The sequence below is a fragment of the Stegostoma tigrinum genome, chromosome 37, assembly GCF_030684315.1.
Source record: "Stegostoma tigrinum isolate sSteTig4 chromosome 37, sSteTig4.hap1, whole genome shotgun sequence".
Lineage (NCBI taxonomy): Eukaryota > Metazoa > Chordata > Chondrichthyes > Orectolobiformes > Stegostomatidae > Stegostoma > Stegostoma tigrinum.
Window position 1 is genome coordinate 1467953 of NC_081390.1, and position 23735 is coordinate 1491687.

Consider the following 23735-nt stretch of genomic DNA (forward strand, 5'->3'; position numbering starts at 1 on the left):
TCCCAAAAATCAGCCCACTCCAAGACATTAGTGAGATTGTGAATCAATCTCCTATTCCAGTTGCTCACTTTGGAGAACCTGGTCTTGAAATTCCCTCAAGAGCTACTCTGTCACATACTCTCTCAATGACTTTTCCCACTCTTGGTGGTTCACCTTTGCTTTGTTGAGATTACACCTCTGAATTCTAGAAACCTCTCTCCAGCACCCACTCACAAACACAACTCTAGGTTTTTCACAGTTGTAATCTTGCTCAACTGCACTAAGGAAATGTTGTTTGTGGGCTTTTGACAGTGCTGTTGCACTAAACTTTGATCTATGATCTATTATTGGTTTACAGGTTTCCTCTGAACCTTCCATCCATGGCTCCCAGGCTGTTTTCCCAAGCCCACATGCTTAGCTACACCTACTGGCTTCCAGGACATTCACGAGTCCTCCTGAATCCTAACTTTACACCAGCTTCTGGGACGTTAAATCAGCCTTCATGAGAATGAACCCAAGAAAGTGACTGTTTGGATGAATTCCCTGGCTGTGCACTTAGATCCTGTGTGGACCAGCCAGCAGGTGTATTCATTGAAGTCCCCACCTGCCAATTCCCCTACTGGCACAACAGGTCCATAGCAGATGACATCTCCCTGGCCCTACACTCATGCCTGGAACATCTGGATAGCAAGGATGCCTACAATAGGCTCCTACTTATTGACTACGATTCAGTCTTTAACACCATACTTCTAAATAAATGCATCTCCCACCATCATAGACTTGATTGTTCAAAAGGTCTGCTTCTACACTGTAGGGATTCTATGATTACACAGCACAAAATAGGGAAGAAGAAAGACAAGCTGATTTCCACCTTCATAACTACACCTGATTTAACTCAGCTCAGCTGATTTGCTGCCACAACTCTCCAAGTCCGTTGCCACCTGCTTTGATTTCATTTGAGAGATGTGGGCATCACCAGTGGCCAACATTTATCGTCCTTCCCTAGTTGCCCTTGAGAAGGTGGTGGTGAGCTGCCTTTTTGAACTGCTGCAGTTCACATGCTGTAGGTTGATCCACAATGCCCTTATGGAGAGAATTCCAGGATTTTGGTCTTCGGTGAATTCTGATCTTTAGTGGCCTATTACTGGATTCAACTATTCCAGTGTATCCCTGGCTTGACTCCTACATTCTGCTTTGCATAAACTTGATGGCATCCAAAATCCCACCACTTGTGTATGAATTTTTTAGGTATGTGAAAAGAAAAAAAATGGTTACGACTAAAATTGGGCCCTTGAAGTCAGAAACAGGTGAATTTATTATGGGGAACAGGGAAATGGCAGATGAGTTGAATAGGTACTTTGGATCTGTCTTCACTAGGGAAGACACAAGCAGTCTCCCAGATGCAGTAGTGACTGAAGGACCGAGGGTAATGGACGAACTGAAGGGTATTTATATTAGGCAGGAAATGGTGTTGGACAGACTGTTAGGTCTGAAGGTTGCTAAGTCCCCGGGACCTGATGGACTGCATCCCAGGGTACTTAAGGAGGTGGCTCTAGAAATTGTGGACGCGTTGGTAATTATGTTCCAAGGTTCTATAGACTCAGGATCAGTTCCTGCGGATTGGAGGGTGGCAAATGTTGTCCCACTTTTCAAGAAAGGAGGGAAGAGAGAAAACAGGAAATTACAGACCAGTTAGCCTGACGTCAGTGGTGGGAAAGATGCTGGAGTCAATTATAAAGGATAAAATTATGACTCATTTGGATAGCAGTAACAGAATAGGTCAGAGTCAGCATGGATTTACGAAGGGGAAATCGTGCTTGACTAATCTTCTGGAATTTTTTGAGGATGTATCTATGAAGATGGATAAGGGAGAGCCAGTGGATGTAGTGTACCTGGACTACCAGAAAGCCTTTGATAAAGTCCCGCATAGGAGATTGGTGAACAAAATTAGGGCATATGGTATTGGGGGAAAAATACTGAGTTGGATTGAAAATTGGCTGGCTGACAAGAAGCAAAGAGTAGTGATAAACGGGTCCCTTCGGAATGGCAGGTGGTGACCAGTGGGGTACCACAGGGTTCAGTGCTGGGACCACAGCTGTTCACAATATATATAAATGATATAGACAAAGGCATTAGAAGTAATATTAGCAAATTTGCTGATGACACAAAGTTGGGTGGCAGTGTGAAATGTGAGGAGGATGATATTAGAATACAGGGTGACTTGGACAGGCTAGGTGAGTGGACGGATGCATGGCAGATGCAGTTTAATGTGGATACATGTGTGGTTATACACTTTGGTAGCAAGAACAGGAAGGCAGATTACTATCTAAATGGAGTCGTTAGGTAAAGGGAAAGCACAACGAGATCTAGGTGTTCTTGTACATCAATGAAAGCAAGCATGCAGATAAAGCAGGCAGTGAAGAAAGCTAATGGCATGCTGGCCTTCATAACAAGAGGAATTGAGTATAGGAGCAAAGAGGTCCTTCTGCAGCTGTACAGGGCCCTGGTGAGACCGCACCTGGAGTATTGTGTGCAGTTTTGGTCTCCCACTTTGAGGAAGGACGTTCTTGCTATTGAGGGAGTGCAGCGTAGGTTCACAAGGTCAATTCCCGGAATGGCAGGACTATCATATGTTGAAAGATTGGAGCGACTGGGCTTGTATACACTTGAGTTTAGAAGGATGAGAGGGGATCTGATTGAGACATAAGATTATTAAGGGATTGGACACTGTGGAGGCAGGAAGCATGTTTCCGCTGATGGGTGAGTCCAGAACCAGAGGACACAGTTTAAAAATAAGGGGTAGGCCATTAAGAACAGAGTTGTGGAAAAACTTCTCCACCCGGAGAGTGGTGGATATATGGAATGCTCTGCCCCAGAAGGCAGTGAAGGCCAACTCTCTGGATGCGTTCAAGAAAGAGATAGACAGAGCTGTGAAAGATAGTGGAATCAAGGGTTATGGGGATAAGGCAGGAACAGGATACTGATTGTGGATGATCAGCCATGATCATAATGAATGGTGGTGCTGGCTCGAAGGGCCGAATGGCCTCCTCCAGCACCTATTGTCTATAATTTGCAATGAAGTCCAGTTCCCTAATCATCCCAATGTTCACTGCTTAACTAACAGCCCATGCAGACAATGTATAATTCTATAATTCTCGCCTTTATTCTCAAAATTCTTTACTCCTCCCCTGCTTCCAAATTCCAGTCTCCTCCAGCCCTACAATCCTCAGGTGCCTGAGGCACAGCTCTGGAATTCCCTCCAGATATCTCTCCACCTTAAAAATGCTTAAAAGTTCTCTTTGAACTATTCCTTGTGTGATGCAACATCATATTTTGGTTTATAATACACTAGTGAAGCACTTTGACAGGTTTCATTATTTTAGATGTGCTATTAGTTATGTCACCCAGACTAACCTCATTCCCCTCACACACCTATTCTTGTAATGTTTGACCCAACAGAACCCAACTTTTTGGTCACTCACTGTATATTTAGTATCCCTCCCAGGCTATTCCCACACAAGTATCTCCAATGGGCTAGTATAATGAGTCACTGAATCTCAATGTGCTGGATATTTGAGCAGTCCAACTCTTGCTGTGGACAATGACACCTCTGGCTAGCTACCTGATGCCAGCAGCCCCAAAGCAGCACAACAGTGCATGGTTGGTTTGAGCATGAGCCCACTGTTACAACTATGTGGCTAAACATTAAACATATTGTCACCAAGAACTCTAGATTTCATGGCTTACATTCATCTTCCACAATGAAATCACAAAACTGCTGTCCTTAGTACTCTGTCAAAATCAGCTGCTTTACATCCTGTACAAAGTGGAATGTGGTGGCATAGAGGTACCATTACTCGACTAGTAATACAGAACAGAGCTCTGCCTGCAACCTTCTAGCTAAATGTTATCACTAAATTACTTTCCACTAGTCCCAAAGTCCATCATCTTTCTAGTACTTTGAACCTGAGCTCGATATCATTATTAAAGAAACAGGATTAAGCTAGGGTTAGAAGATTTGGAAACTTCATTGTTTAGGGGCAGTAAGTTCTCTCAATGGGATCAGGAAGTTACAAATGAAGAGACAGCATACAAGCAAAACTGAGGCAAATAGTGTTGAGAGTGTAGCATGGGCTAATCTTTCTAACGTTGAGAAAACAAATTTAAAAGAACAGAGGAATGAAATAAGGTGGACAGTCTCTTATCAGCCAGCATACAGGAGTTTGAAGAAATGGGCTCGTGTCGAACAATTCTTTAGAACAGCAGGAAAACAAGTGCTCAACAAGTGGTAATTGCAACAAGCTTACATTCACATAGGACTGAAATTTAAGACCAGAATTAGGCTGTTCTACCCATCAAGTCTGCTCTGCCATTCGATCATGGTGGATGTATTTCTCATTCCCATTGTCCTGCCTTCTTCCTTAACCCATTATCTCTTTAGGAATCAAGAATCTGTTTTAAATATACTCGATGACTTTGCCTCCACAGTCTTTTGTGACGAGTTCCACAGAAATTCCTCCTCACCTTAGTTCTAAAGGTTCATCCCATCACTCTGAAGCTGTGCCCTTGGGTCCTAGTCTCTGCTACTAGTGGAAACATCATCTCCACCTTTACTCTATCCAGGCTTCTCAGTATTCTCTGAATTTCAATCAGATCCTTCATCCTTCTAAATTCTAGCAAATCAAATCCAGAGTCCTCAACTGCTCCTCATACGACAAGTCCTTTATCCCTGGAATCATTCTTGTAAACTTCTCTGGACCACCTCCAAGACCACAGATCACTCCTGACACATGGCGACAAAAACCGCTCACAATATTGTGTGGTCTGACCAGAGCCTTTTGCAGCCTCAGCAGTACATCTCTGCTCTAGTATTCTAACACCCTTGAAATGAATGCTACCACTGCATTTGCCTTCATAACTGCCAATTAACTCGCATGTTAGCCTTGAAAATCCTGAAATGGGACTCCAAAGTTCCTTTGAGCTTCAGAATTCCAAAGCGTTTCCCCATTTAGAAAATATTTTACACCTCTATTTTTCCTACCTAAGTGAATAACGTGTCACTTTCCCACATTGTATTTCGTCTGCCACTTCTTGGCCCACTCTCTTAGCCTATGTTCTACATCCTCTCCACTTCCTCAACACTACCTGTTCCTTCTCTCCACCTATCTTTCAGTCATCTGTAAATTTAGCAACAATGCCCTCCGTGGTTCAGATCATTAATGTATAACGCGAATATTTGTGGTCCCAACACTAACCCCTGTCGAAGTCCACTATTCATCAGCTGCATCCTGAAAAAGACCTTTATCCCCACTCCCTATCTCTTGCCAGTTAGCCAATCCTCTATCCATACCTGCATCTTGTCCCTAACACCATGGACTTACCTTATTTAGCAGCCTCCCATGTGGCACCTTGTCAATGCTTTCTGGAAATCCAAATAGATCACATCCACTGGTTTTTCCTTTCCCTAACTTGCACTTTACCTCCTCTAAGAATTTTAACAGATTCTAATAGATTCAAATTCCATACAGCAAGACTTTCATAGTGACTTCCGTCGGTATCAACCTTGCGTGAAGTGTGGTGACCCTCACTAAACTCACCACAAGTTCTCTCGGAGAGAGCAGTACTCTCGCACGAAGTTTAGCACTTTATTTCCTCCTTGACTGGTTGTGTCTTTTTCCTTCCATTGTGTTTTAAGAATGCTTCATTCCTGTTAAACACCAACAAGCTTTCCAGCAACTCTCTTTAAAGGTGAGATTTGTATTACCAAACATTTATTTCTCATGGTATCAGTTTGCATTCTGTATAACCATTTCACTTTAAGGAGGACAGCAAATCTTATGTCTGAAAAGTTTTTATTGTTTTCATTATTCCTGAACATTCCTTCAAGCAATAACGCTCCAGATGATGCACATGTTGAGTGCTCAGGTAGGATTAACAAAATTTTAGGTTCTAAATTACAATTTTGTTGAGCCTTCAGAGACAGAATTGGAAAAATACTAAAGAAGTCAGAGTAACGTCCACACATATAATGGAGATACCATTTTCATGCAATGGCAGGCAAGATGTAAAAAGCCACCCAAAAAATTGTCACACATTTATACACCAAATTAATTTGTTATCAGAAAAAGTACTATGTAATAAATCTGTACATCCAAATAAATTTGGGTTCTACACCTAAAGTTACATTATAAGGTTATATACATTTATTACCCCCTTTCATATTATCTTAAGTAAAGCCTTCATTCCCACCGCAACATAAAACAAGACTAAGCTGCAAGTCTAAATCTTGGAGAGAAGGAAAACAAAACAAAACAAAATAAATCAGTTTATACGCCCAATTAAAATATTTCACTTAGATCTTTCTAATAAAAACCATTAACAGACCACCAGCCTTTCAAAACGTATATTCCCAGTTTGTTTTATATGCTAACTACTGTGAATTTCAGTGCAGATGATCATCTCTGTCCTTAGTCTTCACTCTTTGGATGGACTGTAGCTGAGAACTAATTTATTACAAATCTCAGACTTGACTATTCGATACAGATATTGAGTTGGTCCAATTATAATCATGACTGATGTGCATCCTATTACTGAAGGTAGTATATAAACTGTGTCAGATTTACAAATTAAAATAAATGCAATAAGCTCCCATTGATAAAGTACAAAAACATAGCAGGTTTTGGGTAACGGTCACAAAAACCAGAATGCTCAGTTTTTCAAAAGCCACCTCTCTGATCCACTTGAAAGGTAACTTTCTCAAATGGAGGCTTGAATAACTTTAAACTAGTCAGATTTTTCCCTCCTCAATGGAACAAATTATTTTAAATAAACTGTTTGTCCTCTTCATTGAAGAGAGCTAGTCTATTCTTCATTAATAAGCTATGTTTTATGTGGGAAGATTAGCACTGTATTGTAGTAATGCTTACTGCATATAATCCAAGCGTTTTGCTGAACAGTTGGTTAAAGCAGTCAATATGAGCTCAGGATCAAAGGAAACAGATGTTGCTTTAAGCTTCCAAGAATGGAACCCACACTTTACCCAGTGTTAACCCAATGTCTCCTTGCAGTTTAAACTGTGCAAGTTCCAGCCGAATGAACAAAAAGCAGTAAGTGATCCTCAGCTCCCTGGGACTCTGGCCTTCATTAGTCAATTTTCACATTGGTATAGATCTTTCGGACAAAGGCACTTGTTCCCATGTAACCAACGGCACCTGGAAATAAAGAACATTTTATTTGCAAGATGAGTATATACTGTAATGCAACATCTGATGAAAAATTAACCTATGTCTTGTAGAAGCAGCACACTAAGTTATCAATCTTGATGGACTAGAGGAGAAGAAAGAACAGCCAATGTTGCCCATTTCTGATTGCTTGATTGCTCTCCAGTGACTCCCTACCTGAATAGGATCCATGCACATGAACAATGAGGAGTTGGGGGGGAAAACAGAGAATATATTCATGCCTGAAACCCCGAAGATCAAATATATGCCCATGCCCACTCCATGCTCAACTACACATTTTACAATGAAGAACACTCGTTTACACAAGGCACCAGGTTTGTTCATGGAATCACACCAGCAATTATTTTTAAAGAAGAGATAGAATTCAGCACAGGACGAAGACTTGTTGGACCATGGACTTTATTTTACTTTTAGATGTCTACCTACTCCAATAACATTTGGCTGATCAAACGCACACTCATTATTTTCAGCTGAGAATTCAATGGTATCATTTTGTTTCATACCAACACTGCAACTTTCAGTTTCTATTTTGGTGTCTTAAAATCATTATAATAATGATTATAAGAACAACAACTTAGTTGAAAGTTCAGGCTAAAAGGAAACTGATAACGGTCATTCTCAAAATGTGCAGAGAATTCTAAAGTGACTGATAGTTCATTTCTTGCAGAATTGAGAATGCTAGCTCACTCACTTTGTCATAAGTAATTAAGGACCCAAGAATTTGCATAGGGACTATCATTAATAGTGGTGAGTGAGTACAGTGCTTCTACATCAACGAGGTGGTCCTAGTGCCAACTCCTGCCTGCTGTGATTCTGGGTTCCTGGTGGCGAACGTGTCCAGCACAGACTCGTGGCAGCAACGGGGTCAAGTCTGGGCTGGTGCAGTACCCAACAGTCGTACTAACGTCCAACGAGGACTCACAGCGAGGGCATTGGTGGAGGCAAGATGGTGCTGAACAGCAGCAAATCTTGTTCCAGCAGCAGTGGCACAATGAAGAGGACTCATGGCTGGCCACCAGAGCCATGGTGGAGCACTTAACAATAGGACTGTAAAGTTGAACACTATTTCTTTATTTTTCTCCTTTGTGTTCTATCTTTTGGTTTATTTTTGTGTTTTAAGATGGCACTGGAGAGTGGCAATACTATGCAACACTTCTCACTTTATAACAAAATACATGCGACAGTAAATAAATCGAAACAAATTAATCTTCTTGGACAAATAGAAATGCTGGTCCGTGTGGTTGACCGGAAAGCACCACCAACATGAAGGAAATTAAAAGCTGTACGGCTGGTAGTCGCAAAGGAGGGATGCAGTGGAGGTGAAGGATGAAGGTGATCAGTATATTGACACAGACACGGATAATAAACAGAAACTGCGAATGAAAGAGAATTCTTGTGAGGAGGAACAAATCATTCTCAGAAGATGGCTAGCTTTCTGGCTCGGAAGAAAAGGAGGCAGACTATGAGTTGCTGTTCCTGCAACCTTCGGGTGGCATCATTGTGGCACTGCAGGCCCTCCGCTTCTTCCAGTCCCGCAGGCCCGACCAGTCACCCTCCACCAACACCCTCATCCGCCTAGCTGAAATTGTCCTCACCCTCAACAACTTCTCTTTCGATTCCTACAGACAAAGGGGGTGGCCATGGGAACCCGCATGGGCCCAAGCTATGCCTGCCTCTTTGTAGGTTACGTGGAACAGTCCCTCTTCCGCACCTGCACAGGCCCCAAACCCCATCTCTTCCTCCGTTACACTGATGACTGTATCGGCGACTCCTCTTGCTCCCAAGAGGAGCTCGGACAATTCATCCACTTCACCACCACCTTCTACCCCAACCTCAAGTTCACCTGAGCCATCTCCAATACATCCCTCACCTTCCTGGACCTCTCAGTCTTCATCTCAGGCAACCAGCTAGAAACTGATGTCCACTTCAAGCCCACAGACTCCCACAGCTACCTAGGTTACACCCCCTCCCACCCACCCCTCTGCAAAAATTCCATCCCCTATTCCCAATTCCTTCACCTCCGCCACATCTGCTCCCAGGATGAGGCATTCCACTTCCGCACATCCCAGATGTCCATGTTCTTAAGGATCGCAACTTCCTCCCCCACAGTGGTCGAGAACGCCCTTGACTGTGTCTCCCGCATTTCCCACAACACATCCCTCACACCCTGCCCCCACAATAACCGCCCTCAGAGAATCCCCCTCGTCCTCACATACCACCCCACCAACCTCCAGATACAACACATCATCCTCTGACACTTCTACCATCTACAATCCAATCCGACCCCACCACTCAAGACATTTTTCCGTCTCCACCCTTGTCTGCCTTCCGCAGAGACCACTTTCTCCGTAAAACTTCCTTGTCCGCTCCACACTCCCCTCCAACCCCACCACACCTGGCACCTTCCCCTGCAACCGCAGGAAGTGCTACACTTGTCCCCACACCACCTCCCTCACCCCCATCCCAGGCCCCAAGATGACTTTCCATATTAAGCAGAGGTTCACCTGCACATCTGCCAATGTGGTATACTGTATCCACTGTACCCGGTGTGGCTTCCTCTACATTTGGGGAAACCAAGCGGTGGCTTGGGGACCGCCTTGCAGAACACCTCCACTCGAATCGCAATAAACAATTGCATCTCCCAGTTGCGAACCATTTTAACTCCCCCTCCCATACCTTAGACGACATGTCCATCATGAGCCTCCTACAGTGCCACAATGATGCTACCCGAAGGTTCCAGGAACAGCAACTCATGTTCCGCTTGGGAACCCTGCAGCCCAATGGCATCAATGTGGACTTCACAAGCTTCAAAATCTTCCCCTTCCCCACTGCTTCCCAAAACCAGCCCAGCTCGTCCCCTCCCCCACTGCATCACCAAACTAGCCCAGCTCATCCCTGCCTCCCTAACCTGTTCCTCCTCTCACCTATCCCCTCCTCCCTCTCAAGCCGCACCTCCATTTCTCACCTACCAACCTCATCCCGCCTCCTTGACCTGTCCGTCCTCCCCGGACTGACCTATCCCCTCCCCACCTATACTTTCCTCTCCACCGATCTTCTCCTCTATCCATCTTCGGTCCGCCTCCCCCTCTCTCCCTATTTATTTCAGAACCCTCTCCCCATCCCCCTCTCTGAAGAAGGGTCTAGGCCCAAAACATCAGCTTTTGTGCTCCTGGGATGCTGCTTGGCCTGCTGTGTTCATCCAGCTACACTCACCGTTATCTTGGATTCTCTAGCATCTGCAGTTCCCATTATCTCTAATTTTTGGATAGCTTGATCTGATGAGAAATATTTGGTGCAGTTATGAGGTTCTCATCTGACCATTTAATTCACACAGAAAAACCAGTTTTACTCCAACCACCTTGACTCCTTATTTTCTCTATGACTAGCTCAATTCAGTAAAATCCTGTATTGTTTTCAACAATAATATGGTGTACAATACAATTTGCAGAAAGACTTTTGAATCATTGGGACAGAAAAAACATTTTTGATATAACAAATCAAGGTCAGGGCTAAGTATGCCCGAATTGCAATTTTTAATTTACACTGTTCTTTCCCACCTTAGTCCACTATCTGATAACCTGTGAAACAATGGCAGAATTAAAATGCTTACAAAGTCTCAGTTCTGTTCTAATCTTTTAAAAATTTACGTGGCAACTGCTGCTCGTGCCCACTACACATTTTACAAGTCGCTTTTATGAAGTGACAGACTTTTCTGTTCATAGAAAGAAAAGCTGACTTGCATTTTTAAACCTCAGCGTGTGCCAAACTGCTTTACAGGCGCTTTTGAAGTGCACTTATTGTAGTGTAGGAAGTACGCCTGCACCTATTGCAAATACAGCAAGATCCCATAGACAACAATGTGCTCCACGTCATATTTTCGTTAATAACCAAAAGAACTTCAGACACTGGAAATTAGATCCTGCCATACCAGCTGAGCTCAGCCTCCAGACTGAGGAAGGGTCTCTGGACACAAAACGTTAACATCTCTCCACAGACGCTGCCAGACCAGCTGAGATTACCCAGCAATTTCTGCTTTTCCAGCAATTTCATATTTTGTTATGTTGGTTGAGGGATAAATGTTAGCAAAAAATCAAAAGAGTATCAAAAAATTCACTAGACTTACACCAGGTATACAGGGCTCATCCTTCGAAGCGAGTTTTTAAAAAAAAAATTCCTACTAGGACGTGAACAATGCTGGTTAGGTCAGCATTTAATGCTCACCCCCTACTTGGCCCTGAGAAGCTGGTGGCGAGCTGCATTCTTGCATCATTGCAGTCCACGTGGTGCAGGCAGACCCACAATGGTATAAGGGAGGGATTAGGATTTTGACTCTGTGACAGTGAACGAACAGCAAAACATTTCCATGTCAGGAGCTAAGTGACTTAGAATGAATTTGCAGGTGGTGGTGTTCCCATCCAGAATTGAGTTCCAAGGAAGGACCACTGGACCTGAAACGTTAACTGTGATTTCTCTCTACAGATGCTGCCAGACATGTTCAGCTTTTCCATTTTTGTTTCTGATTTAAAGCATTGACAGTTCTTTTGGTTTTTATTTAAGATTCTTGGGGAACTTGATGGGACAGATAGAGGAAAGCTGTTTCCCCTTGTGGGAGAATCAAGGGATACAGTAAGGAGCCAAAAAAGGAGTTGTAATCCCTTCCCTCAGAGGGCAAGGAATCTGTGGAATAGTTTACGGCAGAGGGCTGTCACTGCTGGGTGATTAAGTATATTCAAGACTGAGATAGATTTTTTTTTAAATCAGTAAGGGAATCAAGGGCCACGGTGGAGAAAAGTTAGGAAAGTAGAGTTGAGGATCAATCAGATTTCAAAATGGTGGAGCAAATTCGTTGGGCTGAATGGCCTACTTCTACACCTTTGTCTTACGGACTCATAATTCATCTCACTAAAACATGCTTTTGTAATGCAGTGATTAGTCTGCAACCAGACTTGACAAACAGTGGTATGCGAGCAGAGTTAACTCAGGTTGATTGAGAGGAAAAACTGAAAATACAAGGACAATAAATAAGTAATGACAACATTTAGAAAGCAAATTCTCATAACACATGAATTCCACTGAAAAATTAAAAACTCCATGTGGAAAGTGATCAATGTGTATTGAACTAAAGTCTTTGGGTATAGCATTTAAAAATTTAACTGTTGCCAAGAGTACAAGAATAGGAAGCCCGAGAATGGGAGTGCTTTAGAAACCAAAGGATGGAGTAAACTAATAAGAAACTAAAGGGATCCAAGAGTCAAACTTAAGTGAGGAACTCAAAACAACAAAATTCAGTAATTTTTCCAGTGCTTTTGCTTTAAACAATTCAAAAGTCAACAAGTCCCACCGTATCTTAAGGGTCACACAAGAGGTGGCTGCAGAGATAGTCAATGCATTGGTTGTGATCTTTCAAAATGCATTGGATTTCTGGAATAGTCCCAGTGGGTTCAAAAGATACCAAGGATAACATATCAAGAGAGGAAGAGAAGAGAAAAGAAAATAGAAATATACAAGACCAGTTAACTTGGCATCAGTTGTTGAAAAATACTGAAATAGAATTAAAGAATTCTTAAAGGAAACTTAGAAAGTCAGGTGATTTTGCAGGGCAATATGCTCAAACACACCTGATGTAAAAGATTGTCGCAGAATACAGACTCATGGTGGATCAAGGTAGCATGGAGAGAGAACTGGATAAGGGACAGAGAATAGCTGAAGAATAAATGGGTCATTTCCAGGTGGGCACTCTATTACGAGTGGGGTTGTGCAAGGAACTATGTGTGGGTGTCAGCCATTTACAATCTACATTAATGTCACGGATGAAGAAATGGAGTAAATGTAAGTGGGTAAACTAGATGGTAAAGAAACAAAAATGCACCTGCAAACAGGTGTAGACAGGTTAATTAAGTGATCAAGAAAGCAGATGAAGTTGAGGTAATAGTTCTGAAGGAGAGTCACCGGACCCAAAACGTCAACTCTGATTTTCTCTCCATAGACACTGCCAGACCTCCTGAGCTTTTCTAGCAACATCTGTTTTTTTTCCCCCGAGGTAATTTGCATTGGCAAAAATCAGAAAAGTACAATAGCTTTTGAAATGGTGAATAACTGATGGTGTTCAAAGAGATTTAGGTGTCACCAAACATGGAACACAATGCTAACATGGGGATATATCAAGTAAATAGGAAGGAAAATGGTATGCTGACTTTCGCAGAAAATGGCTTGGAACACAAAAGTAAGGAAGCCTAGATGCAATTGTGTAGGGATTTGGTGAGGCCACACCCAGAGTATATTGTGTACATTTTTGTCTCCACACCTTTGGAAGCCAGTGTGACCAAGGTTCATGAGATTGATTACTGGGATAAGACGGCTGTTCAATGAGGAGAGATTAAACAAACGAGCCTGCAGCCTCTGGGGTATAGTAAAATGAGAGATAATCAATTGAAATGTACAAGATTCTAAGAACTTGCAGAATGTTTCCCTTGATTGGAAAATTGAGAACAAGGGGTGTAGTCTCAGGATAAGGGATTGGCCACTAATTCAAGTTAACCTTCAATGATAATTTTAGATAGTTTCATGCTTTAATTCTAATTGACCCTGGACTTGAATCAGTAACTACAGAACCATAGAAATGATCCAGCACAGAAAGGGAACATTCGGTTCATCTTGTCCATGCGGACCCAAAGACACCCAGGTGCCCTTTCCACTCTTATCTTCTTTCACACAGCCCACAGCACTTATGGTACAGATCCAGGTCCTTTAACAGGTTAAAGCCTTCGCCTCCGCCTCTGCCTCTGCCTCCACCTCCACCACCAATTCGGGCGTCGAACTCCAGACACGCACCACCCTCTGCATAAAAATATTGCTCCTTACGTCCCCTCTAGTCCTTCTAGCACTTAGCTTGAATCTACGATCGCTGTTTTTGAACTCTGCCAATAGAAACAGGTTCCTCCCTTCTACTCTATCTCTACCGTTCACAAATTTATACACCTCAATCATGTCACTCATCAGCCTTCCCTGATCCAAGAAAAACCCGAAATTCTCCAAACTCTCCTCATAAGTAAATTCTCCAGCCCTGGAAACATTCTAGTAAATGTTTCCTGCATTCTCCCCAGAGCAATTACATCTTTCCTGTAATGTGGTGACCAGAACTGCAGACTACACTCCAGTGTGACATCAGTTTTTTTGTATTCTATATCTCTTACAATGAAGTGGAGGTGCTGTGGATATGTACAGTGAGAAAGACACGTGCACACACTTTCTCTGTGTCTACACGCACTCTTTCTTGCTCAGTCTCTTCCCCTCCACCCCCACCAACATATGCTATCTCACTGTGCGCACACGCACACAAACACACAACCCTTTAGGGTGAATTTGTATTTCCAGATACATTTTGATTTGTTTAAAAGAGTACACAATTTATAGACAGTCAGTCAATGTGGCATTTTGTAAATTCCTATTTTAAAAATAGTGTGACTCTAAACTAAAACACAAACTGATCCTAAAGAAGACCTCACACCAAATATGCACTTTCTGACCTAAAATGTCAGCCCTTCTTTAAACTGACAAAACCTTTAGTTCTCACAGGACAGTGACTTGAAAGGAATTTGGGGATTTACATATTAATCAACTAAAACATTCTAACTGATTAAAGATTCAACAGCATCTTAGGTTTGTTTTGTACATCTTCATCAGTGGTGTGACCCTTTGATCTTTTACTTATAAATTGTCTGTCTGATACTTCATCTCTCACTAACGCCTGGAGGAAGAGTAAGGCTCCAAAAGCTTGTGTTTTCAAATAAACCTGTTGGACTCTAACCTGGTGTCGTGTAATTTCTGATTTTTCAATAAAGGAAAACATTCCACATACCTTCTTCATAACCTTATCTACATATATCTATCTGTTCTGCTACTTTTGCAGATCAAAAGCTTTCAATTAATCTACCTCCTCAGTGTAATCCTGTTTATTGTGCATTCCCATTTACTGTCTAACTGCCCTAAGTGCATTACTTCACACATAGCGCTGAAGTCCGTCTGCCACTTTCCTGCCCCCACCCCAACCTATTTATATCATTTTGGAGCTTACAGCTATCCTCTATACTATCCGCTACAGGTAGTTCTTCTATAAATGCATGTTTTGTTAACGCAAATTGGCTGTAATGTGATTGATGAATAGTGGACACTATCTGAATAATGCAAACTTTATGCTGTACAGGTACAGCAATTTTCTACAGCAATTTCCCTATAACGCAATGTTCTATGGCATGAGGTCACACAAGAAACCAACTATTGCATTATAGGAAAACAATCCATACATGGCCAATTTTTGAGTCATCTGCAAATTTCTCAGTTGTGCTCTCAATGTTCAAGTCCAAATCTTTAATGTAAAGAACAAACAGCACGGGTCCCGTCATACAGCACAGCCGAACACCACTTTAAACAGCTTTCCATTTGCAAGGGCAGCCATCAACCATTATATTTTGTTTCCGGTTACTGAGCCAACTTTGGATCCAATTCAATACATTAACCTGTATCCCAAAGGCTTTTACTTTTTAGACCAGTCTGTCATGTGGGACCTTGTCAAATGCCTTAATAAAATCCACGTAAAATCCACTCTGGAATTATCAACAATAACACTTTAGCATTTGAATTTATCCTTGTTTTGTACATTTCATTGTACTTACCACACATGATCCCAAGTGCAGTGCTGAATACTGCCATGTATCCAAAATAGAACGCTGTTTGAAACAGTCCATACATCCTGTTATGGGAAGAAAATAAAATGTGAAGTAGCACACATTCAATCTGTAACACACAGAATTGTATGTCTTGATGTGACCTAGTGTAAATTTTGATCCTCCCTCAAAATTCTTCAATTTTACTTTATTCATTTTCTTTTACATGAAAGGCAAACAAGTGTATCATTACACCAAAACTGGAATACAAACGTAATGGCTTTTGTTCAAAAACATTACAACTTTGAAACAAAAACAAATCACAGGAACACAGCAGATTTTCGCTATGGGCTTGGTGCAGGTACTCTCAGCCAAGCAACTGAAAGGTGGAACTGACCAGAAATAATGCATTTGCCTTTGTAAAGTGACTTATTAGTCTCTAGGACAATTCCAAGTGCTTCAAAATCACTTTCTGAACTCCAGTCATTTACACTGACAAATGAAGCAGCCAATTTGGATGTGGCAATTGGTCCACCGTTTGATCATCTTTTGTCCATTGTTAAATGCAGAGTAGGGAATTTTGGAAGAAACAAATTATGCAAATGGAAAGATCTTCAAAGAATGCAAAAGTGTACAGACCTTGAATGGTTTGAGTGCAATGAAAAGGACGCTCATAGGTTAGTACTGGGGAATGGAACTCTTATCATGTCAGGCACCAGATAGCATCCTACGTCACATGTCAGAGCACAACCAGGTAAAAAATAAAACTTTGTGTTCTGCACCAACCTCAGAATAACCAGCATTGAATTAAGGTAAGTGTTTCTTCCATTAACACCTTCAGTTATCTGGTAACCTGCGCAACAGACTATAAATGGAATTGGATGAGTATATAGAAAAATGAGAAAGGACGGGGAAATGGACTTTGCTTGAGTACTGGAAATGCTGGAATACAAACAGTCTTTTTATGTCTGGAAAAATGCTTCCAAAATCTAGGGCCAATTTATGTGCCAAGTGTAATAAAGACTCACCAGCATGGGTAGTTGCAATTTTTGTTGTTCACTGCACAGGGTTTAGTCTGTCTAGATATGTTTTAAAAACCCAGACATCTTTGCTTCACAGCCATACAACTGGGATCTCACAGGCAATAAAGGTGCCAGTAAATAGAACTCCCACTTGCAGAAAGAAAAGTTGAGGTTGACTATGAGTGAGAGTATAAAATGTTACTAATGAAAAGGGGAGGATGACTTGTATATTACGCATATGCAAAAACAATTTTTGGACCTGTAAAAATGGGGTCATCTTGTGGGCCACAATCCAGTGCAATTTAAAGTGGCACCAGCAGAAGGGCAGAATGCCCCCTTTATCTGTGATTTTGTTAATTTTTCTCCTCCTAGACATTTCTTTAAAATGAAGGGAGCAAGTTGTGAAAGTACGAAAGATTAGCTTGCATTCAATTAGAAGTTGTCTTTCCTATTTCCTTGCTGGGTATTGTGGAAGTGGTTATAGATATTGTTAGATGTGTTTCTGCTTAACACCTCTGTGGACAGCTCAGGAATACAACTGGGAGGAAAACTCTAAGAAACTGGTGATGTGGCATCATCGGAGGATGAAGCATAATTGTTACATTTCAAACTTCTGACACTTGTGCATATAATATAATGAATATAAATGATTTAGTACATACATTGAGCGTACACAAATGCAGGCACTGATACAGCATCAGTGTAAATTGGCAGTACATTGTCACAGTGTAAGAGGTTAAAGTACTTGCCATACAAAGGAACCTGAAAATGATGTTATTGAATTTAAGCAACAGAAGCAAAGGCAATTGAATAAATAATGGGAATTAAGACAAGGCAAACCTATAAGAGTTGCTTAAATATCTTGGCTTGGAAATAAAGAAATGGTAACAAATTTGAAGATAAGTTATGACTAAACTTTCAGACTTCACTGAATGCTGGAATTATCTCTCTGCACTAAGAAACCACGCAAATTGCTCAAGTGCATTGGAAATCACACCATCTGATTGTCAAGTAATGGCTGTTACCAATATTCAGTGGTTTTATCTCTGGATCTTCCTCCAAAAGCAGCATGGCATTACCACTGATCAGAAACTGGACAAGCTGAGAAATACCCCCATGGATACAAGAGTAGACCAAGGGTTAAGAATTATGTGGTGATTAACTTACGTCGCCTCTCTCCGCCAATCCTGCACATCATCACAAAGCACAAGTCAGGAGTGCAAAGTAATATGCTCCACTTGCACGGATGAGTGCAGTTTCAACAACACTCAAGAAGCTCAACATGTTTCGTGACAATCAAGTAGCTCATTAGATTGGCAACTTGTTCACACCTTCAGCATTCATTCACTTCACCAATGCAGTGGCAACAGTGTGCACCATCTACAAGATGCATCGCAGCAACTCAACCAGGGTCTTTCAAAGCATCTTCCACGCCTGTGGCATCTATCAATTCAAAGGATAAGGGCAACAGGAACATGGAAACACCACCACCTGCAAATCCTCAAGCTATACACCACCCTGACTTGGAACTATATTGCCTTCCATTCAGTGTCAGAGGGTCCTTGAACTCCCTTCCTAACAAGCATGGATGCGCATACACCCAGAGGAAAGCAATGGTTCAAGAAAGCACCACCGCCTTCTCCAAGGCAACTGGGAATGGGCAACAAATGCTTGACTAGCCAAAGATACTCACTGTCCGTGAATGAAACAAGAAACACTGTTAAAGAAAATGATAACTGAAATCTGGAACTCATTACCCAAATTGTTATGTGTGCTCTGTCAACTGAAAGGCCAAGATGAACAGACTTTAGTTGGGGAAGGCGATTAAGGAATATGGATGAAGCAACAAAAACTGCATTTTCAATCACATAACAACTTGCATTTCATAGACACCATCAATTTTAAGCCCATCATCTTTTTGGTGAAGTATCTAATAAAGTTGAGGAATAAATGACAGATGGGTTACACAAGTAATCAGGTTAGCACCACTAATTGAAAAGTAAACCTTTACTACCTGTCATTCAGGGGAATCTCTTTTCTACAGCAGCAGGAGTTTATTATCTCCAGTACAATTCATTCTGTTCACCAAAGGTGATGTGGCTATTCCAAAGCAGTCCTAACCGGCCTTCCACATTCCACTCTTCTAAACTGACATCAGCCAGAGGTCTGTTGCTTTTGCTCCTACCTTGCAATAAACTCTATTCACCAATCATCCTTGACATCACCGAGTGCTCAGTTGTTAACCTGATTAAAACACCTCAAATTTAAAAATTCTTGACCTTATTCTCAAACTCTGCATAGTCTGTTCCTTTTCTATACCCAAAATCTTCTCTGGTCTCACAACCCTTGGGTATTTATGATCATAGATTCCCTACAGTGTGTAAACAGGCCTTTTGGCCCAACAAGTCCACATTGGCCCTCACAGCATCCCACCCAGACCCATCCCCCTACGACCCACCTAATCTGCATATCCCTGAACACTATGGGCAATTCAGCACGGCCAATCCATCTAGCCTGCACATCTCTGGACTATGGCAGGAAAGCAGAGCACCTGGAGGAAATCCATGCAGACATGGACAGAATGTGCAAACTCCACACAGACAGTTGCCCGAGGATGGAATTAAACCCGGGCCCCTTGGCACTGTGAGTCAGCACTGTTAACTACTGAGCTACCCGTGCTGCTTCTCCAATTCTCAGCTTGAGCACATGCCTGCTCTGAATTGCTCCATCACTGGTGAACTTTCCGACAAGCTGCCTGAGCCTTAAGCTCTGGAACTGCCTCTGCACCTCCCCCCTCCGTCTCTCTTTCCTCTTAAGCGACATGCTGCAATCTACCTTTTTGGCCAGGTTTTTTTGCTATCTCCTTATGTGGCTTCACATAAAATTTTTGTTTCTATATGTGTTTGTGAAACACAGTGCACTATTTTGTTTACATTGAAGGCTGCATATTAAAACGCTGCTGTCAATTCATTGCAGTGTTACTCTGACAAAATCAAGCTTAAATTTACAAGTAGTTGAGTTGAATAAGATATGCAAAAAGTATATTAATTCTTTTAGATAATTGTTAAACCAATTTGTTCCAACTTTGGTTTAAATAGTCCTAAATACCAGACAACATGAACAACTTATTTTGGAAATATGAAATATAAAATGTAATTGCTTACTTTGTTTTGAAGAAATAGTAGTAGAAAGAGTACATGTAAACGTAGACTGCAGTGGATGCTGCAGAAAGGAAGCTTGTCCACTGCCTGCAATAGCAACAAGTGTATTGTTTAAAAATGACTCATTAAGCAAGAATGATGGCCAGCATGCTATTGAGAATGAAAACATTCTATGAACTGGACAAACCCAAGGACAATACAAGCTTTAGGTAGAAAATGCACTCATCTGTGGAGCTTAGTGTGAGAAAAGAACAGTGCTACAATTGTATTAAACCAGCCGTTATTTTATAATGTAAAACACAGTCCAAATTCTGATAGCTATGCCTGTCTTGTCTTAGAAACAGATCTTTGTGTGATAGATTTTGTTTTTGTCTTGAATGAAAAGCTGCATCTAATTCAAAAAGCAGAGTCACATGGCAAAGGTCTGACCCCACTCTGTACGGGGCTCTTTATTGCAACAGGCTGTGGGAAGGAGGTGAATGGTTCAAGGTTGATGCTTTCGCAATGAATGTCAAAGAATCCCACCATGTTTATCATACAAAATGTCAGCTTTAAATGCAACTCATACAATGTCAGTTTTGATCATGATATTTAAAAGGTTGTTTTGATATGAAGTTTAAACTCATGAGCACCTTACACAGCACAAGAAAAGTTAAAAGATAAATTTGTACAATCACAGATCAGGATAACCATGTCAGGAAATGGGTATCTTGTGTGCAAGGCCAGGATTCCACAGCATTAGGTGAGCAAGTGGCGCTATAGAAGACAGGGGGTTCAACCGTAAAACACTTCAAGGTCACGAAGCCTGATAAAATGTGCTGTTTAGGTTTCCACAGGAACTATAACTTGGACTATCTGCAAGAGTGCACCCATCAGAAGATGAGACAGAATCAAATTGTTATATGAACATGGCTCATTATAGTGGCAGTCTTCTCTCATTTTGGTTTCCCCACTATAAGAAAGATGTTGTTAAACTTGAAAGGGTTCAGAAAAGAGATTTACAAAGACGCTGGAGGGTGTGAGCTGTAGGGACAGGATGAATAGGCTGGGGCATTTTTTCCCTGGAGCTTCAGAGGCTGAGGAGTGACCTTATAGAGGTTTACAATATCATGAGGATAGGGTGAATAGCCATGATCTTTTGTCCAGGGAAGGGGAGCTCAGAACTAGACGACACAGATTTAAAGCGAGAGGGAACAGATTTAAAATGGGCATGAGGGGCAACTTTTTCATGCAGAGGGTGGTGGACAAATGGAACAAGCTGCCAGAAGAGGTGAAGGCAGGTACAATTACTACATTTAAAATTCATAAGGATAGGTACATGAATAGGAAGGGTTTTACAGGGATAGGGGCTAAATGCTGGCAAATGGGACTACATCAGTTTTGAATATCTGGTTGGCGTGGATGAGTAGGACCAAAGGATTTGTTTCTGTACTTTAAACTCTACGACTCTAACAAATTTCAGACTCAGGTAGGATGAATTATTACCAAGTTTTAAACAGGATATAGGAGAATTTGAACTTACCACCTATAATCTTCAGCATTGAGCAGAAAATAAGTGCAGACAATGGTCACACAGACTGTCACAATGCAGAGAATTACCAAGACTAGCATCATAAAGCCATAAACATAATAAATCTTGTAGGCCCAAAAAGAAGTGAAGATGAAGTACCTAAAAAAACGGAGAGAAATTACTCAAAATAAATTTCATTTCCGATTAATCTGATCAAATGATTAGACCCAGTGGCAATACAATATTGCACACAATTATGTTCTCCTACATCATAATACAAATTGAATGACAAACCTAATTTTCTACTTTATACTGCTGCGATTAATTTAGTAACAAGTAGCAAAACATACCATAAAAATATTTAAACTAATTCCATTTAATATTGAGACATTTATTGAGCAATCACCTCAAATTACCTACAGCAATTGCCACTGATAGGCCTGCATTAATGACAGTGGGTATAGTAGCTTACTGGTTGTGTTTCAAGGCCAGTAATTCAAATTCTGACAAAAATATATCAACTGGCAGTGGTAGTTGCGTTTCTCCATTTGTACATGCTGTTAGACCTTTAGAATATTTCCAGAATTTTTATTCAATGTCAGTCATCTAGAAGTTGGGTTGACAATCTGGACCGAAAGTGAAGCAACACCTTGTTTTTAAAATTTTCATCTCCTAGTTTTCAACTCCCTTCATGATCTTGTCTCTTTTCAGCTCTAACCTCTCACCTGTGCCAGTCCCAAAACCCTCAGACATCTACACTCATCTCATTCTTCAGCACGAGATGGCCATGCCCTCGTCTCCTTCCACACGAGTTCTCAAATATTTCTCGGTCTCTTTTTTCACCTTTAAAGGTACTGAAAACTCTCTTGACCAAATACCTCAAGTATGGCTTCTGGGTCTTTCAGGTGAATTTACATCATTACAGTTAAATGTTAGAGATATTTTAATAAAGTATATATACAGATACCAGCAAGACAGATGCAAGATTTAAATTCAGTAATTCAAAACAATCTCTAATAAAAATTTACTATGAATTGGCACTACAAAACTACTGCAAATTCGTAAAATATTCTTCTGGTTCAGTAAGTATTTTCTTATGGTGAAATAAACCTATTTTAATCCAGTCTGGTTTACATATGACTCCAGATACCAAGCAATGAGGATGATTATGAGTACTCTGAAGCAGCCAGCAAGCCACTTCTTTACATTATATGGTCCTGAAAAAGTCTAAAACTGGACACATCACTGGGTCACACACACGCATGGACTTTACAAAATTACACCTAGCCCAATCAAATTTGTATATTCTCTGAGGATCACAGATTGGTTACTGCACCGGAGGTCATTTGGCTTGTTGCGTCTGTGCTGAGTGAAGGAGAATTCAACTAATGCATCTCCCCTATAGCCCTGCAAACATTTTGTGTGTGGATAGTTATGCAAGCCATTTTTAAAAGGTTCACTTGACCCTATTTCAACCATGCCATCAAGCAGTACACTCCAGATTCTAGAGATAATAGGAACTGCAGATGCTGGAGAATCCAAGATAACAAGGTGTAGAGCTGGATGAACACAGCAGGCTAAGCAGCATGCTTGGCCTGCTGTGTTCATCCAGCTCGACTCCAGATTCTAACCACTCAGTGCAAAAAATAAGCTTCCATATCACCATTGCTAATTACAGCTTCTCCTAATCCAAAATGTCCAGACCACTCAGTTTTGAATGTCTTACTCAAATCTCCCCTCAATCTTCCCTTCAAATACAGCAGCCTCAATTTCACCAATATCTCTACATAACTGAATCTCTGGAACCTTTCTCATAAACCTTTTGTGCATTCTCTGTCTTTCTATCCTTCCTAAAGTGTGGCATCCAAAGCTGGATGCAATTACCCAGTTGAGGTCTAAAAAAACCTCTAAAATAAAACAAAAAACTGAGGGTGCTGGAATCTGAAACAAAAGTAGAAACTGCAAGAGAAACCCAGCAGGTCTGGCAGCTTCTGCGGAGAGGAAAAAAAAGTTAAATATTGAGTTTAGTGGCTCTTCTTCAGAACCAGACGAGTAGTCAGAGACTGAGGGCAACATGGTGGCTCAATGGTTAGCGCTACTGTGTCACAATGGTGGATGAGTTTGCACATTCTTCCTGCGTCTGTATCGGTTTACTCTGT

At 41.4% G+C, this 23735-nt stretch overlaps 1 protein-coding gene across 1 annotated transcript in view; it reads right to left on the reverse strand.

Moving 5' to 3' along the window:
• Positions 1 to 5814: 5814 nt before the first annotated feature.
• Positions 5815 to 23735, reverse strand: part of tm9sf3 (transmembrane 9 superfamily member 3) — a 114895-nt gene continuing 96974 nt past the window's right edge. Inside the window, exons 12-15 of the mRNA XM_048563575.1 lie at positions 21589 to 21735; positions 20070 to 20153; positions 15893 to 15969; positions 5815 to 7190 (exon numbers count right to left, since the gene is read on the reverse strand). Coding sequence (XP_048419532.1) covers positions 7123 to 7190; positions 15893 to 15969; positions 20070 to 20153; positions 21589 to 21735 — 376 coding nt within the window. The 3' untranslated portion in view covers positions 5815 to 7122. The remainder of the gene's footprint in view (positions 7191 to 15892; positions 15970 to 20069; positions 20154 to 21588; positions 21736 to 23735) is intronic.